This window comes from Hyla sarda, chromosome 10 (genome assembly GCF_029499605.1).
Source record: "Hyla sarda isolate aHylSar1 chromosome 10, aHylSar1.hap1, whole genome shotgun sequence".
Lineage (NCBI taxonomy): Eukaryota > Metazoa > Chordata > Amphibia > Anura > Hylidae > Hyla > Hyla sarda.
The window spans coordinates 131,545,436-131,563,906 of NC_079198.1; the positions used below are offsets into that span (position 1 = coordinate 131,545,436).

General features: G+C 42.5%; 1 protein-coding gene across 1 annotated transcript in view; it reads left to right on the forward strand.

Moving 5' to 3' along the window:
• LOC130294445 (indolethylamine N-methyltransferase-like) overlaps positions 1-18,471 on the forward strand; it is a 38,915-nt gene that overhangs the window by 13,013 nt on the left and 7,431 nt on the right. The window contains exon 2 of the mRNA XM_056544260.1: positions 7,110-7,317. Coding sequence (XP_056400235.1) covers positions 7,110-7,317 — 208 coding nt within the window. The remainder of the gene's footprint in view (positions 1-7,109; positions 7,318-18,471) is intronic.

Here is an 18,471-nt window from a genome sequence, read left to right on the forward strand (position 1 = left end):
TACTGAACTTGCCTTGCTAAACTCTTTTATATATTGTTATACCTGTATGTCATTTGTTCCTGTATTTTTATATATTTAGCACTGTGATACCTTTTACCAGATTAAATGTTTAATTAATCAGCTCTGGTCTTTGATCTCTAAATATATGAGCTCACCTTTCTGAAGACAGCTCTGGTGGAAACACGTTTATCTAAGGGTTAATTTGGTGACTTGCTGGGACTAGTAGTGTATACCCAGAGGTCTGGCGGCTTTAACCCTACAACAAAAAACGTGGTCTCAAATGGCTGGAGGTGCTCAACCCCAAATGCGGTTGTGCATTTATACTGGGGGAGCAGATCCTGCCCTTGTAGTCCGTTGCTAGGGGCGTTCCCCAGCATAAAAATGCATACAATGGAGGATGCCTGCAGCGGACTACAAGTGCCACAATAGAATCCTACACCAGATAAACGGTGTGGATGTGTAACAATTAGAATACAATACAGGAATATGGGTGCACTACTGTGGTAGATGTAAACAATACATTGCCTATCCCTCAACACTGATGTTAAAATTGAGACATTTGCCAGTGTATCCTTATATGAAGGACACACCAGAGCCCGCACACCAACGCCAAGGTTTCTCAAATTGGTGCGAGACCTAACGCTAGTCCTACCTGTGCTTGATAAACAGAACAGGGGCCAGTGGGCAATTACGGCAGCATTCGGCTGACTCACAACTTCCTTCCAGATACCCTCCAGTGTTACTGAGCACACATGCAATGGGAGGAGGGAGGCAAGCTGCAAGCCCCACCTGAGTTGGCTATTATGGGTGCCTGGCCTCACAGGTGCTACCTTAATGCTGCCTGGTAGATATTCAAGGCGCATTAATGTTGGAGTTTACACACCTCCAAATTTAAAATTTAAACAAACAACAAAAAACGTGGTCTCAAATGGCTGGAGGTGCTCAACCCCAAATGCGGTTGTGCATTTATACTGGGGGAGCAGATCCTGCCCTTGTAGTCCGTTGCTAGGGGCGATCCCCAGCATAAAAATGCATACAATGGAGGATGCCTGCAGCGGACTACAAGTGCCACAATAGAATCCTACACCAGATAAACGGTGTGGATGTGTAACAATTAGAATACAATACAGAAATATGGGTGCACTACTGTGGTAGATGTAAACAATACATTGGCTATCCCTCAACACTGATGTTAAAATTGAGACATTCGCCATGGATGTGTTTGCTTCGCTTCTCTCTGAAAGTGACCAGGACTATGAGGCAATAAAATTTGCCCTGCTAAAAAGTTTAATCTGACTCCAGAGGCTTATCGGAAAAGATTTAAGACTTTGCAACAAAGTGCCACAGAAAGCTGCACTGAACATGCAGGTCAGCTAAGGACTGCATTCAGGCAATGGACAAGTCACTACCTATGAGGCCCTGGAGGACTTGATGGTCCTGGGTCCTGGAATGTGGTGACAATGAATTGCCAATGCCAAAACCTAGTGGAGATGGGCTAGGGGGAGGGGTTGGTGTGCCCCTGGTGACATGTAAGGATGAGGGACCAGCAGTGAGTGATATGTCCCAATCCTGTGAGCCTAAAGAGGAGGAGGGAAGGAGTGATAGCCCTGTGTATGATGCCTGTATTGTTATGTCTGGAACTGAGGGGGAGGAAGGTAAACCCCAGGGAGGCATATCAATGGTGGCAGTGGTAACGCGTCAGCAGCATGCCAGGGCTGCAGCTTTAAAAGGAAGGGAAGATGGTAATGCAAGGGCAAGCTGTGTGACTTGCAAGCCCCAGCAGAGGAAGGTGGAGATGCTAGTTCACCTGGGGGAAATGTGCTCCCTGAAACCACGAGATGGGAGGAGGGAAATAAGCATTTCCGGGAAGCTCTGCGCAGTGACCCTTCCCTTGAAGGGCTGAGACAACGTGCTGAACATACAGGTGTTGACACAGATGGGCATCGGGTATATTGGGAAAATAATATCTTGTACTGGGAGTCCCTTTCCAAAGGCATGCTAGGGGCCCAGGAGAGAGAAAGGCAGTTAGTGGTTCCTAGGCAGTACAGGAAAGAGCTGCTGAGGTTGGCCCATGAGACCCCCCTGGCAGGACATTTGGGAGTGGCCAAGACAAAGTCCAGGTTGGCACACAATTTCTATTGGCCAGGTATGGGTACTGCTGTTGCAAATTACTGTAGATCCTGTCATGTCTGCGAAAGGGTGGGTAAGTCTGGAGATGTTCCCCTAGTGCCCCTACCAGTCCTATCTGTACCTTTTGAACGAGTGGCAGTGGATATTGTGGGGCCTCTGGCTATACCCAGCAGCACAGGGAAACAATTTATTCTTACTGTTGTAGATTATGCAACCAGGTACCCTGAGGCTGTTGCCTTATCCTCTGTCCGAGCAGATAAGGTGGCAGATGCTCTGATCAGTATATTCTGCAGGGTGGGGTTCCCCAGAGAAATGCTCACTGATCAGGGCACACAGTTCATGTCCAATCTCATGCAAAGTCTCTGTAAGAAGGTGAATGTACAGCACTTGGTAGCAAGCCCATACCACCCCCAAACAAATGTTCTCTGCGAGAGGTTCAATGGCACCTTGAAACAAATGCTAAAAACATTTGTAGAATCGGAGGGCAGAGACTGGGGAAAGTATTTACCCCATCTGTTATTTGCTTACAGGGAGGTACCCCAAAAGTCTACAGGTTTCTCGCCCTTTGAGTTATTGTATGGTCGCAAAGTGCGGGGAACCCTAGATTTAGTAAGAGGGGAATGGGAAGAGGGGCTAACTGCCCCTGAGGTGGTGGAGTATGTTCTGAGATTCAGGGATAGAATGCAACATTGACTGGGCTGGTACATGACAACCTCACAGCAGCACAGTCCAGGCAGAAGTACTGGTACGATCGCGTCAGGGAGAAATAGAGGAGTAATGGAGACAGATCTATTAGCCTGGAAAGGCAAGATCTCTCTGCCTCCATCTTAACCCCTTAAGGATGCAGGACGTACTCAAACGGCCCCTTTTCCGAGTCCTTAAGGACTCAGGACATTTGAGTACGTCCTGTCAAATCCCGGCCCCCCGCTGCTCGCCGAAGGGGAGCCGGTGCCCGATGCCTTCTGAAATCGTTCAGCAGGCATCACGGCATATCGCCGAGGGGGGTCATTATGACCCCCCATGTCGGCAATGACCGCAGATCGCTGGACAATTCAGCCCAGCGATCTGCGGCGGATTCCGGGACAATCAGGTCGAGGTGGCACTGGTGCCACCTCACGATCGCCCTGATTCACACGTGAGCGGGTGTGGGACGTGGACCCCGGGAGCTGGGGACCCTGATCCCCGGCGTCCCTGTTAGAATCGGGGCCCCAGGAGCGGCGGCGGCGAGGGACTGACCTGGGGAGCAGCAGTTGGAGGTGATTGAAAGCCTCCTGCATGCTGGGAGCTGTAGTTATGAAACAGCAGGAGGCAGACCACCACAACTCCCAGCATTCCCTTATGAAATTCTATGAAAAAGTGCACCTTCAGCTGTTGTATAACTACAACTCCCAGCTTGCACAAACAGCTAAAGAACATGCTGGGAGTTGTAGTAATGCATCTGCTGGTTGCATAAGTACAACTCCCAGCATGCCCGTTGGCTGTCGGTGACTGCTGAGAGTTGTAGTTTTGCAACAGCTGAAGGCACACTGGTTGAGAAACTCAGATTTTTATTTTTTTTTACCTAACTCTGCTGGTTGGAAACTACAACTCCCAACATGCACCGTACATACTGGGAGTTGTAGTTTTTCAACAGCTGGAGGCACACTGGTTGTGAAACACTGAGTTAGGTCACAAACTCAGTGATACACAACCAGTGTGCCTACAGCTGTTGCAAAATTAAAACTCTCAGTACGTACAGTCTGTCAGCGCATACTGGGAGTTGTAGTTTCGCAACAGCTGGATGTCCCCCCCCCAATTTGAATGTACAGGGTACACTCACATGGGCGGAGGTTTACAGTAAGTATCCGGCTGCAAGTTTGAGCTGCGGCAAATTTTCTGCCGCAGCTCAAACTGCCAGCGAGAAACTACTGTGAACCCCTGCCCGTGCGACTGTACTAAAAACACTACACTAACACAAAATAAAATAAAAAGTAAAAAATACTACATATACACATACCCCTACACAGCCCCCCTCCCCAATAAAAATGAAAAATGTCTGGTACGCCACTGTTTCCAAAACGAAGCCTCCAGCTGTTGCAAAACAACTACTCCCAGTATTACCAGACAGCCACTGACTGTCCAGGCATGCTGGGAGTTTTACAACAGCTGGAGGCACCCTGTTTGGGAATCACTGGCGTAGAATACCCCTATGTCCACCCCTATGCAATCCCTAATTTAGGCCTCAAATGCGCATGGCGCTCTCACTTTGGAGCCCTGTCGTATTTCAAGGCAACAGTTTAGGGTCACATATGGGGTATTGCTGTACTCGGGAGAAATTGTGTTACAAATTTTGGGGGGTATTTTCTGCTTTTACCCTTTTTAAAAATGTAAAATTTTTGGGAAAAGAAGCATTTTAGGAAAAAAAAATTTTTTTTTTACATATGCAAAAGTCGTGAAATACCTGTGGGGTATAAAGGTTCACTTAACCCCTTGTTACGTTCCCCGAGGGGTCTAGTTTACAAAATAGTATGCCATGTGGGGGATTTTTTGCTGTCCTGGCACCATAGGGGTTCCTAAATGCGGCATGCCCCCAGAGCAAAATTTGCTTTCAAAAAGCCAAATGTGACTCCTTCTCTTCTGAGACTTGTAGTGCACCAGCAGAGCACTTTTCACCCCCATATGGGGTGTTTTCTGAATCGGGAGAAATTGGGCTTCAAATTTTGGGGGGTATTTTCTGCTATTACCCTTTTTAAAAATGTTAATTTTTTGGGAAAACTAGCATTTTAGGAAAAAATATATATATATTTTTACATATGCAAAAGTCGTGAAACCCCTGTGGGGTATTAAGGTTCACTTTACCCCTTGTTACGTTCCCCGAGGGGTCTAGTTTCCAAAATAGTATGCCATGTGTTTTTTTTTGTTTTGCTGTTCTGGCACCATAGGGGCTTCCTAAATGCGGCATGCCCCCAGAGCAAAATGTGCTTTCAAAAAGCCAAATGTGAGTCCTTCTCTTCTGAGACCTGTAGTGCGCCAGCAGAGCACTTTTCACCCCCATATGGTGTGTTTTCTGAATCAGGAGAAATTGGGCTTCAAATTTTGGGGGGTATTTTCTGCTATTACCCTTTTTTTAAATGTAAAACTTTTGGGAAACCAAGCATTTTAGGGAAATTTTTTTTTTTTTACATATGCAAAAGTCGTGAATCACCTGTGGGATATTAAGGTTCACTTTACCCCTTGTTATGTTCCACGAGGGGTCTAGTTTCCAAAATGGTGTGCCATGTGTTTTTTTTTTGCTGTTCTGGCACCATAGGGGCTTCCTAAAGGTGACATGCCCCCCCAAAACCATTTGTCGTTCCATTCCTTCTGAGCCCTCTACTGTGCCCGCCGAACAATTAATATAGACATATGAGGTATGTGCTTACTCGAGAAAAATTGGGTTTCAAATATAAGTAAAAATTTTCTCTTTTTACCCCTTGCAAAAATTCAAAAATTGGGTCTACAAGAACATGCGAGTGTAAAAAATGAAGATTTTGAATTTTCTCCTTCACTTTGCTGCTATTCCTGTGAAACACCTAAAGGGTTAAAACGCTGAATACTTTTTGAATACTTTGGGGGTGCAGTTTTTATAATGGGGTAATTTGTGGGGTATTTATAATATGAAGACCCTTCAAATCAACTTCAAACCTGAACTGGTCCCTGAAAAAAAGCGAGTTTCAAAATTTTGGGAAAAATTGGAAAATTGCTGCTGAACTTCGAAGCCCTCTGGTGTCTTCCAAAAGTAAAAACTCGTCAATTTTATGATGCAAACATAAATTAGACATATTGTAAATGTGAATAAAGAATAAATTGTTTGGAATATCCCTTTTCCTTACAAGCAGAGAGCTTCAAAGTTAGAAAAATGCAAAATTTTTCATCAAATTTTGGGATTTTTCACCAAGAAAGGATGCAAGTTACCACAAAATTTTACCCCTATGTTAAAGTAGAATATGTCATGAAAAAACTATCTTGGAATCAGAATGATAACTAAAAGCATCCCTGAGTTATTAATGTTTAAAGTGACAGTGGTCAGAATTGCGAAAAATGGCCGAGTCCTTAAGGTGAAAAAGGGCTCAGTCCTTAAGGGGTTAAGGGGGAGGTGTCAGGCCCAAGGCCTGATTATGGAAACATACATGTGTTTTTATTGTATCTGTGTATAACCTAAGACTTGGGGGTGAAAAGTCATTCAGACTGTGGATTTGTGTATTGCATTTTATTGGGGGTCTGGCTGTTTGTGGGATCAGAGGGGAGGGGGGAATGGAGTCTCCCTTCCAAAAAGGCAGATATATTTTATTTAACAAGGCTAGACTCGGTTGTTGAAGGCTGTGCAACAAGCTGACAAGACCATCCTAAGAACAGCTGGAACTCACTCTCATGGACTGCTACATCATCATGCTGTAAGAACTTCATCTTTTGTTTTCTGAACTTGCCTTGCTAAACTCTTTTATATATTGTTATACCTGTATGTCACTTGTTCCTGTAATTTTATATATATAGCACTGTGATACCTTTTATCAGATTAAATGTTTAATTGATCAGCTATGGTTTTTGATCTCTAAATATATGAGCTCACCTTTCTGAAGGCAGCTCTGGTGGAAACATGTTTATCTAAGGGTTAATTTGGTGACTTGCTGTGACTAGTAGTGGATACCCAGAGGTCTGGTGGCTTTAACCCTTGCACCATCACAATCTCTGTAACGTCTTAGCTGGACCGATAGGGTGTGATCGTGACAGTCCCCCTCTTTTAGCGCTGACTTGCGCTCTGGAGGCTGGCTCGTGCCTACTGAGCGCTCACGTGACCAATGCTTATGAATATTTAAATTCAGCCGGCGAGCTCGCCTCCAGAGCGCAGGTCATCGATAAAAGATGGGGACCCTTTTCCTTTAAATTAGCTCAGATTTTTTTGTGTGCTGGATACGCCCTTTAAATGTGTCAGTATGGAATTACCTTTTTTTTTTCTACAGGTCATATAAGAGGAGATATCCTGATTGACCTTACTGTTGGTTCCTTGGTTCATCATTTCTATGCTGCCTGTGAGTTTTTCCAGCATATCATAGTCCTAAAGGTTAGCGACAGATGCATCATGGAGCTGAAGAGATGGCTGGACACACGGACAGGAGCATTTCATTGGGGACATGCCACAAAACTTCATGGAGAGATACAAGGGAGCAGGTAAACAAAACTATCTATCTAAATAATGTATACTGGTAGTAGACATACTGTCCTAACATTTTTTTAAACCTGCCTTTCTAGGTTTTGTACAATATCCCAATGATAGATATTGTGGATAGATCTATTTACACTTCACATTAGAGCAGCACAACCTCTGTAATTGTCCGCGTGCAAGCTGTCAGAGCCCGGGTTAGGAGTTCGCCAGTATACAAATGATAACAGCACTCTGTTGGTTCAGATGATTCAATTTGTGGCTTTATTCATCTTGTGTCACATGGTACGTTTCAGCTTTCTCACACAGCCATTTTAAAGCCATTGAAATGGGCTTAAAAAAAGCTATGCGAGACAGCCTAACGTAACATTTTACACCAGACGAATAAAGCCACAAATTGATTCAGATTTTTTTTTATCTATCTGTCTATTGTATCTATCTATCTATCTCATATCTATCTATCTATCTATTGTATCTATCTATCTATCTATCTATCTCATATCTATCTATCTACCCACAACTATTAGTGAAAAACACTGTCAATGTCATTGTGATATTGTTCTAAAGGCAGGTCCAAAAAAATTTAAGACAGTATATTTACTACCAATATACCTTATTTTTTCAATACTTGTTTATTACGACAGTAACATAGTAACAGAGAATACTTCTGTGGATAATGCCAAATTGCCCCATACCAGGGGAAAAATACCTTTCTAACTCCAAATATGGCATCAGAATTAATCCGTGGATCAACATTCGGTCCCGATAGATCTAGTATACATAACCGGTAATCTTGTTACATTACATTGAGTTCACCATGACCACTTCCCCTGGCAAAGGAAGAACCTCTTGTTATATATACAGTCCGGAGTATAAATAGGTCATGGGAGAAATCTCTGTACTGCCCTCTGATATATTTATACATAGTTATTGGTGGCCCCTTTATTGTTTATCTCTTAATTAAATATCTCTAATTCTGATAATCTTTCTGGGTACTGTTGTCTTCCCATTCCCCTTATTACTCTGATTGCCCATCTTTGAAGCCTCTCCAGCTCCACTATATATCCACTACAGTGTTCCATGTGTGGTCTGACTAGTTATTTGTACAGCAGTAAAATTATTTCCTTGTCATGTACATCTATGTCTCTTTTAATGCTCCCTGCGATTGTATTTGCCTTGGCAGCAGCTGCCTGACACTGGTCGCTACCGGTAAATTTACTGTCCACTTAAACTCTTAAGTCATTTTCCATGTCAAGTCATCCCCAGTGTATTTATATTCAATATATATTCCTCAAATATTCCTCCCCATGTGCATAACCTTACATTCATCAGTGTTGAACCTCATCTGCCACTTCTCAGCCCAAGCCTGCAACATATACAGATCCATCTGTAACAGTGCACTGACTATTGTGTTATCTACTATACACAGTGCACTGCCCTCTATTGTGTTATCTACTATATACAGTGTACTGTCCTCTATTGTGTTATTTATTATACACATGCCCTCTATTGGGTTGTCTTATACACTTCTGTTCTGTTATCTACTATATACAATACATTGTCCTTTATTGTGTTACCTACTATACACAATGCACTGCCCTCTATTCTGTTAACCACTTTATAGAATTTAGTATAATCTGCAAAGATTGATACTTGACTATATAGATTCAATCTACAAGGCAATTAATACAATATTAAAAATAATTGGGCCCAGAACTGACACCTGGGATACCGGACTTGTAACAGTGACCCCTCCAATACTGCCCTCTGTGGTCCCTAGTAACAGTCACCCAATGAGAGTATGTACAATTAATTACCACAGTCTGTTTCCAATCCCTGATCTAGTTACTTACCCACTTATGCACATCCCCCCCCCCCCAGCCAAGCCCAAGCATTGTAATTTTAAATGCCAACCATTTTTGTGGCACAGTATCAGATGCTGTTGAGAAATGAGATATACGACATCTAAGGATTTTCTCCAGTCCAATTTTAAGTTCCCCTTCTCATAATAGTTGATCAGGTTAGTTTGATAGACTTGATTCCTTAAAGTGCACCTGTTGTTAACAAAAACTTTTGATAAAATGTAGATAATACTATTATATGTATATTTGTGATCTACATTGATTTAAAAAATTGTATATTTTTGAGTGAAAAAATGCTGTCCCTACAGTTATTGCCTGTGTGTCTCCATGAGGAGTCCAAATACAGGAAGTGAGTGCAGGACAAGCAGGGCTCTGTGCAGACTCCTGGCTTGTCAATCATCCTCATGTGTGAGCCGGGAATGTGTCACAGAGCCTTTCATGTCCACCCATACTTCCTGTATTTTGACTCCTTACGGAGACACACAGACAATAGCTGTATGGACAAAAATAAAAAAATGTTTTAGCCAATGTATATTACAAATATACATGTAATGGTATTATCTACATTATATAAAAAGTTTTTGTTAACAACAGGTACACTTTAAAATCCCATACAAATATGGAGTCATACATTTATTTAAAGCGTTTCTGTCATTAGTAAGAAATTGTAAAAAAAAAAAAAAAAACACTTGCTGAAGTCAGTGTAGTGATGTGCCCTAAGACCTGTATGCATCATAACTAGAGATGAGTGAATTTGAAAAAAATTTGATTTGGCCGATTCGCCGAATTTTCCCCAAAAATTTGGTTTAGGACAAATTTATTTGCGACAAATTGCTATTAAAAAGAGCTATTTCTGACCTTCAGAGAGCTTCAATAGGGGTATAGAACACTTTGCTTTGTTCTAACACACATATGGAGTGTGCTGTGTTAGTGAATTAATACTGTTGTTCAGTATGACATGCAGATTACAGGCATCACTATTAGAATCACTGCCGCAGAGTGTCTGGATGTGGCAGCAGGGAGACAATATGGCATCAAAATTGAAGAGAATAAATAGATTTTTTATATAATTTTTATTTTATTTTATTTGAATTTATTTAAAAAATGAGAGTACTCATTCTGGTGAGCATCGAGCTGGCAGTTCACCGGAAGGCAAGCTACCACCTGTTCCAGCACATGCCTCTAAGTGACCCCGCGCCCCCCCCCCCTTCCACTGTCTTACTCTTTGTGGAACTGCAAATGTTTAATTTAATCAGTTATGGTTCATTGTGATCTCTCCAACCTGTTTCATTGGATTCTTGTGGTAATTCCACAGCTACTATATGACGTCGACAACCCTAGGGCCTCAGTGTTGGAAAGATTACATCAATTTTTTTAATTTGAAATTTAAGATTTTGAAATTTAAGATTTTGAAATTGAAATTTAAGATTTTGAAATAGAAATTTAAGATTATACTCCCAAGTTTTAATGTCCCGAGCTTCGACATTTACTTTGAATAAATAGTGTGTTTATCAATGACCAAATCAATGTCACATGGCGGTGTTAAGGGTGTCTTAAGGTGCGGCCTTAATCTGTGAGTGACTACCGCTAAACTATTTTTGCCGACCATCGACGTAAGAAAATTCCCACCAAGCCAGGTTGGTATGAGTTCCCTCCTCGTTACCCCAGGGAGTTCTGTTTATTACAGGAAGTAAATTTGGCTTTTACAAACTGATAAAAGGGCGAGGGTGAAAGATAAAACTATGCATCGTTCTATATGCTGATATAAGCATAAGTCATTTATGTTTCAAGACTTCTAGCTTGAGATTTCTTCCTCTTTCCACAAAGTGCAATGTTTAGACGTCTTTTATCCAGAGTCTCCATCTCAAGGTTCTAATCTTAGTTACAGGCAAACTGCAAGCTGAAATGTTTTGAATTAAGGAAAGCAAAATTCTTCTGCAATATTGAGCATTAGCATATAGTATTTAGCAAAGGCATATGAGTATAGATATAGCGATCAATATATCAGAATATTATAGACCCAACAGTGGCAATGCCTGGAGGTGGCATCAGTATGAGGAGACCATATAGTGGCTGAATGACACAGCCTGGAGTTGGTGGCAGCATGAGGAAAACATATAGTGGCTGAATGACACATCGTGGAGGTGGCGGTAGCATGAGTAGAACATATAGTGGCTGAATGGCACAGCCTGGAGTTGGCAGCAGCATGAATAGAACATATAGTGGCTGAATGGCACAGCCTGGAATTAACGGCAGATGAGGAGACTATATAGTGGCTGAATGACACAGTGTGGAGGAGGCGGCAGCGTGAGTAAAACATATAGTGGCTGAATGACATAGCCTGGAGGTGGCAGAAGCATGAGGAGAACATATGGTGGCTGAATGAAACAGCGTGGAGGTGGTGGCAGCATGAGGAGAACACATAGTAGCTGAATGACACATTGTGGAGGTGGTGGCAGCATGAGTAGAACATATAGTGGCTAAATGGCACAGCCTGGAGTTGAGGGCAGATGAGTAGACCATATAGTGGATGAATGGCACAGCCTGGAGTGTGCAGCAGCATGAGTAGAACATATAGTGGCTGAATGGCACAGCCTGGAGTTGGCGGCAGATGAGGAGACTATATAGTGGCTGAAAGACACAGTGTGGAGGTGGCGGCAGCATAAGGAGACCATATAGTTGCTGAATGGCACAGCCTTTAGTTTTCAGCAGCATCGGGAGAATATATAGTGGCTGAGTAACACAGCCTGGAGGTGGCAGAAGCATGAGGAGACCATATAGTGGCTGAATGACACAGTGTTGAGGTGGCGGCAGCATGAGGAGAACATATAGTGGCTGAATGACACAGCCTGGAGTTGGCGGCAGCATGCGTAGAACATACAGAGGCTGAATGGCACAGCCTGGAGTTGGTGGCAGATGAGGAGACCATATAGTGTCTGAATAGCACAGCCTGGAGTTGGCGGCAGCATAAGTAGAACACAAAGTTGCTGAAGGCACAGCCTGGAGTTTGCGGTAGATGAGGAGACCATATATGGCTGAATGGCATAGCCTAGATTTTGCGGCAGCATGAGAAGAACATATAGTGGCTAAATGACACAGCATGGAGCTTGTGGCAGCATGGGAAGAACATATAGTGGCTGAATGACACAGCCTCGGGGTGGCAGAAGCAGGGGGAGACCATATAGTGGCTGAATGGCACAGCCTGGAGTTGGCGGCAGCATGAAGAGACCATATGGTGGATGAATGGCACAGCCTGCAGTTGGCAGCACCATTAATAGAACGTATAGTGGCTGAATGAGACAGCCTGGAGGTGGCAGAAGCAGCATCAGGAGTCCTGAAAGTGGTACAGTGGGTGGCAATACCAGTACCCAGTGACAAAGATGGGCAAAAAAATGTCTGATGCGGAGAAATGTTTACAACTGGGGAGCAGCGCCTTAAATCTGTTAGGCACTATACATATTTGTGAAGTGTTGGTGTGGCACCATGGTCAATCTAATCTGATACATCAGGCATTGGTTGGTGGAAATCCTGTCTGATTCATCTTTTTTTTTACAAAGGTCAGTCTCTCCACATTTTTCGTGGACAGACAAGTTCTCATTGGGGTAACTATGGCCCCCGTTGCACTAAACACCCGCTCTGATGGAACACTACTGGCTGGCCAGGACAGCTTTTCCAGGACAAACTCTGCTAGTTGTGGCCACAGTTGCGGATTATCAAGGTTTGTTGGCATGGGCATGTAAAGGTATGCCACCACCTGCTGGTTCAGGTCCTGATCCAGGTCTACCTGCTGCTGAGTTGCTTAACTATGCAGGTGAAGAAAAGTACTTATCAGCGACTGTAGACTCAGTCTGCTGCTGATGGAGCTGGTATTGCTCCAGAAACCCCACCCCTCCCCAGCAGCCATGGCAGTGGAAGGTGAGCGCAGAGGGTCCCCCGAGTCAGACCTGCATGAGGATGGACGATGGTGCAGATAGGCATCGGCCAACTGACTACGTAGGATGTCTCTGTATTAGGTCAGTTTGCCCTCCCTCTCAATGGGCGTAAAAAAGGCGCCCATTTTGTGGCGGTAGAGAGGTCCAATAAGGTGGAGAGCCAGAAGTCAACCCGCTGCCGAACCGTGACAATTCGGCGGTCACTATGCCAGCAAGTGAGCATGCATTGTGCCATTTGTGCAAGTGACTCAGAGGTACTCCCTGCCTCCATCTCCACTGCATACTGCCACGGTGTGCCTGGGTCCTCTGTCTTGCCTTCCTCATAACCCTCTAGCTCCTCTGGCTGCTTCTACTCCTCCTCTCCAGTCAGATGACTAGAAAAACCACCCATGCTGTGAAACCTAAACTGTGCTCCCCTGTGTCCCTATTCCTCCTCCTCCAGTTCAGCCCCCACAGGGCTTATGTGGCTGTGAGATGGATGCATCACGTCTCCAGTGCCCTGACCATTGTTTCCAACACGTATTGTAGGAAATGAAGTAGTGGAATGACGTTGTTCATCCCGTTATTTTGACGACTGACTAATAATGTGCATACGCATGGAGGACTGGTCTTAGCACCTTCCGTTACATTGCATGGAACCCAAATGAATGGACACCTGATCCACCCAGTCCCTGGAAACCAGTATATTAAACCTCTTCAGTGCTACCACGCCAAGCAACAACAGCAAATGATATCAAACGAAAAATGAGTAGTGGAGCACTCACCAGGTCAGTAAAAGGCTTCTTTGTTGATCATTTCGACCAGTCGGGATGCATGCAGGGGAGGATGGAACGGACGCGGTGTTATACAAAACGGCGATGGACCGTTTACGTGCCGGATTGCTTCGTCAGGCCGATGCTTGATACAGGAAGGAGAGGGGAGTGTTATATACCAAGTGAGGAATGGGACAGGTGTGTATTAACCCTGTGCATACCATAGTGAATGGAGAACACAAACTTTGTGCAACACTAGACATATCCTTCTAGCTATGCGAGTCACTAATAACTGAATTGAGAGGAAGAGGCTCTGTGTGATACATTTCAATAGTCACCACAGTGAATACCATGTTACCATTATATGTAGGGAAAGAAAAAACACTTCTCTCTCCGTAAATTACAATAAAGCACTTGTTTCAAATTTATCATTCAGGCCAAGTGGGCCTGTGGCTTCAGTACAAATAATCCACAGAGCCTCTTTCCTCAATAATTCTTGTTCCTTTGTATAACCTTATTCTGAATAATCTATGCGTTCAATTTCAAAAAATTGTAAGGCTTCAGGATTATTTTTGTGGGCTTCTGCCATATGTGAGACCAAAAGGGGAGCCCCTATTCAAGTCTTCAGGGATCTCATATGCTCCCTAACTAAATGGAACAGGGGTCATATGGTCTTCCCTATGTAGAAAAAGCCACATGTACAAAGGAGACAATAAACTACAAAAGAAGTTCTGCAAGTAAAAAATTGTGTGATCTTAATATCGACACCTCCCAAAATTGCTGATTTCTGTTTGCCATTAAATCTGCAAAAAGAACATGTGCCACATGTGAAATACCCTATGGGGCGACTATCACTCAACCAGTTTTGTGATTTTTTTCTTCTTATTCTTTCTTTTCCATTTATTTATATAATCAGCTATAGTGATGTTTTTTCTATATGTGATTATAGGCTTGTCTTTGGTGGTCTCAATCAAATCAGGATCCTGTTGTAGCAGATACCAAAATGTATTGATAGATTTCCTTATGCAGTCATTCATAGGGATGTTCCTGAATGCAAAGGCAAATCTCTCGATACTTTTTTGTTTTTTCTTCCTTAATAAATTCTGTCTAGGAATCTCATTTACTTTTAACTGGGCTTCTTTCACTACTGATGGTGGATAACAACGTGAGCCTTTGTTCAAGATTTGCAGCTTGTGCAGAATAATTCTCAGGATCGTTGTTTATTCTCTTCAAACCGATAAACTGTCCTACTGGAACCGCATTCTTTGTATGCATGGGATGGGAGGAGGCATAATGGAGTAGAGCATTTTTTGAGATTGGTTTTCTAAAACCAGAGGTAATGATATTGTTCTTTTTTATGTTTTTTTATGTCACAACCTCCTCCGTCCCATCCCATACAACAAAGACGTCATCAACAAAGCGAAGAAAAGCCCTTATGTGTTTACTAAAAGGATTAGACAGAGAAAAAATGTATTTACGTTCAAACAAAGCTAGATAAATATTGGCAAATGCGCATGAAATGGGCGTGCCCATAGCTGTTCCATGGCGCTGCCTATACCATTGATTGTTATATTGGAAACAGTTATTCTGTAGTATGAAAGCAATGGACTCAGAAACAAAAATTCACAAACTCTACTGATTTCTCTGTGCTTTCCAAGAACTCTCTGACAGCCTGTACACCCGCATCCTGAGGGATGCAGGTGCACAGGCCCTCAACGTCCATGGAGGCAAGAGTATAAGTATCCTGCCATTGGAACTGTTCTAAGAAAAGTATCAAATCTCCTGTATCTTTGAGGAATGATGGAATGTGGATTAATAGTGATGACAATAACCAATCAATATAGCCAGAAAGGAAAGAAGTAGGTGATCCTATTCCGGCTATAATTGGGTGGCCAGGAGGAGGTCTCTTTGGTTTATGGATTTTTGGTAGTTTATACCATTTTGGATTGGATGGGTTGTGAAGTAGCAATTGTTCGGTTGTTTTTTCTACATATCTATGTAGGAGGGTTCTTAAATTATTCATTTTCTAAGAAAAAATATTCTAAGAAAACGGACTACCTTACTACTGAATCTGAATCAAACCTATCTGATGAGACTTCGGGACTGGAAGAACAGCGTAATCTCCCTTTAGACGGTGTACCCGCCGTGGCGGGAGACGGAGGAACAGACACCGTACAGCGCCCAACAAAGAGGAAGACTGTGACGTGGAGACAGTAGAGACTCAGAATCTCATAGTTAATCTGACTGATGTGGTCCTTAATGAGGAATGTGCTACAGTGTTAAACAAAGGGTTACAGTGGGGATCAAAAGTTTGGGTACCCCAGGTAAAAAAAAATTATTAATGTGCATAATGAAGCCAAGGAAAGATGGAAAAATCTCCAAAATGCATCAAATTACAGATTAGACATTCTTATAATATGTCAACAAAAGTTGAATTTTATTTCCATCATTTACACTTTCAAAATAACAGAAAACAAAAAAATGGCATCTGCAAAAGTTTGAGCACCCTGCAGAATTTATAGCATGCACTGCCCCTTTGCAAAGCTGAGACCTGCCAGTGTAATGGATTGTTCTCAATCATCATCTGGGAAGACCAGGTGATGTCAATCTCAAAGGTTTTAAATGCCCAGACTCATCTGACCTTGCCCCAATAATCAGCACCATGGGTTCTTCTAAGCAGTTTTCTAGAAATCGGAAACTGGAAATAGTTGACGCTCACAAAGCTGGGGAAGGCTATAAGAAGATAGCAACACATTTTCAGATGTAAATATCGTCTGTTCGGAATGTAATTAAGAAATGGCAGTCATCGGATACAGTGGAAGTTAAAGCAAGATCTAAAAGACCAAGAAAAATATCAGACAGAACAGCTAGCAGGATTGTGAGAAAAACAATTAAAAACCCACGTTTGACTATCCAATCCCTCCAGAAAGATCTGGCAGACACTGGAGTTGTGGTGCACTATTCTACTATAAAGAGATACTTGTACAAATATGGTCTTCATGGAAGAGTCATCAGAAGAAAACCTCTTCGTCCTTACCACAAAAATCAGCATTTGAACTTTGCAAATGAACATATAGACAAGCCTGATGCATTTTGGAAACAAGTTCTGTGGACCAATGAGGTTAAAATTTAACTTTTTGGCCGGAATGAGCAAAGGAGACATTTGGAGAAGAAGGGGAACAGAATTTAATGAAAATAACTTCTATCCAACTGTTAAGCCTGGGGGTGGATCAATCATGCTTTGGGGTTGTATTGCAGCCTATGGCACAGGGAACATCTCACGAGTAGGAGGAAAAATGGATTCAATAAAATTTCAGCCAATTTTGGATGCTAACTTGATGCCATCTGGGAAAAAGCTGAAGTTAAAGAGAGAATGGCTTCTACAAATGGATAATGATCGTAAACACACCTCGAAATCCAAGGGGGATTACAACAAGAGGCGTAAACTGAAGGTTTTGCCATGGCCTTCACAATCTCCTGACCTCAACATAATTGAAAATCTATGGATAGACCTTAAAAGAGCAGTGCGTGACAGACAGCCTAGAAATCTCAAAGAACTGGAAGACTTTTGTAAGGAAGAATGGGCAAAGATACCTCAAACAAAAAATGAAAGACTCTTGGCTGGCTACAAAAAGCATTTACAAGCTGTGATACTTGCCAAAGGGGGCAGAACAAGATATTAACTCTGCAGGTGCCCAAACTTTTGCAGATGCCATTTTTTTGTTTTCTGTTTTTTTGAAAGTGTAAATGATGGAAATAAAATCTAACTTTTGTTGACATATTATAAGAATGTCTAATCAGTAATTTGATGTATTTTGGAGATTTTTCCATCTTTCCTTGGCTTTTTTATGCACATTAATACAAATTTTTACCTGGGGTACCCAAACTTTTGATCCCCACTGTAAACTTTGGGCTATGTGAGGCTTTTGATTACACTAGTTTTGAAGTGGATATGCATAAAGCTGTACGTAAGCTATCATTAAAAAAATGTTTTGCAGCAACTAAATTATCCAACAGTAACACCACACAACAGCAACATAGGGAAGGGAACATAACTTGCAAAATAGGACCCCTAGGTTTCAAAATAGTTAATGAATGTGATAAACAGGATGAACTAAATGTCATCACACTAGCTACACTAGCAGATGATGTCACCTTAGTTCCATCTGTGCCAGACGACAATGATACACCCTTTAGGGGGAGCAATCCCTCCAGATTTTCTCCTCCGGTTCCTCCAGGCAGGTCTGTGGATCTTTTTCACAGGGCAGTCTGTTCCGAGGTTAAAGCGCTATTATATCCTGAACCTAGAAATAATATTTCAGCAAAAGAAAAAGAAGCCCTGAAGTGGCTTGCTGAAAGGGATGACCTAGTGGTCTCCAAATCAGATAAGGGTGGCTCAATAGTCGTATGGCACAAAGATGACTACGAAAAAGAAACAATGAAACAACTAGGCAACATAACAGTATATGAGAAATTAAAAGAAAATCCTATTAAAATAATAATGAATTATTTAAGAACCCTCCTACGTAGATATGGGGAAAATAGAATTATTGAAGAAAAAAACGCCGAACAATTGCTACCTCACAATTCATTCAATCCAAAATGGTATATCCTAC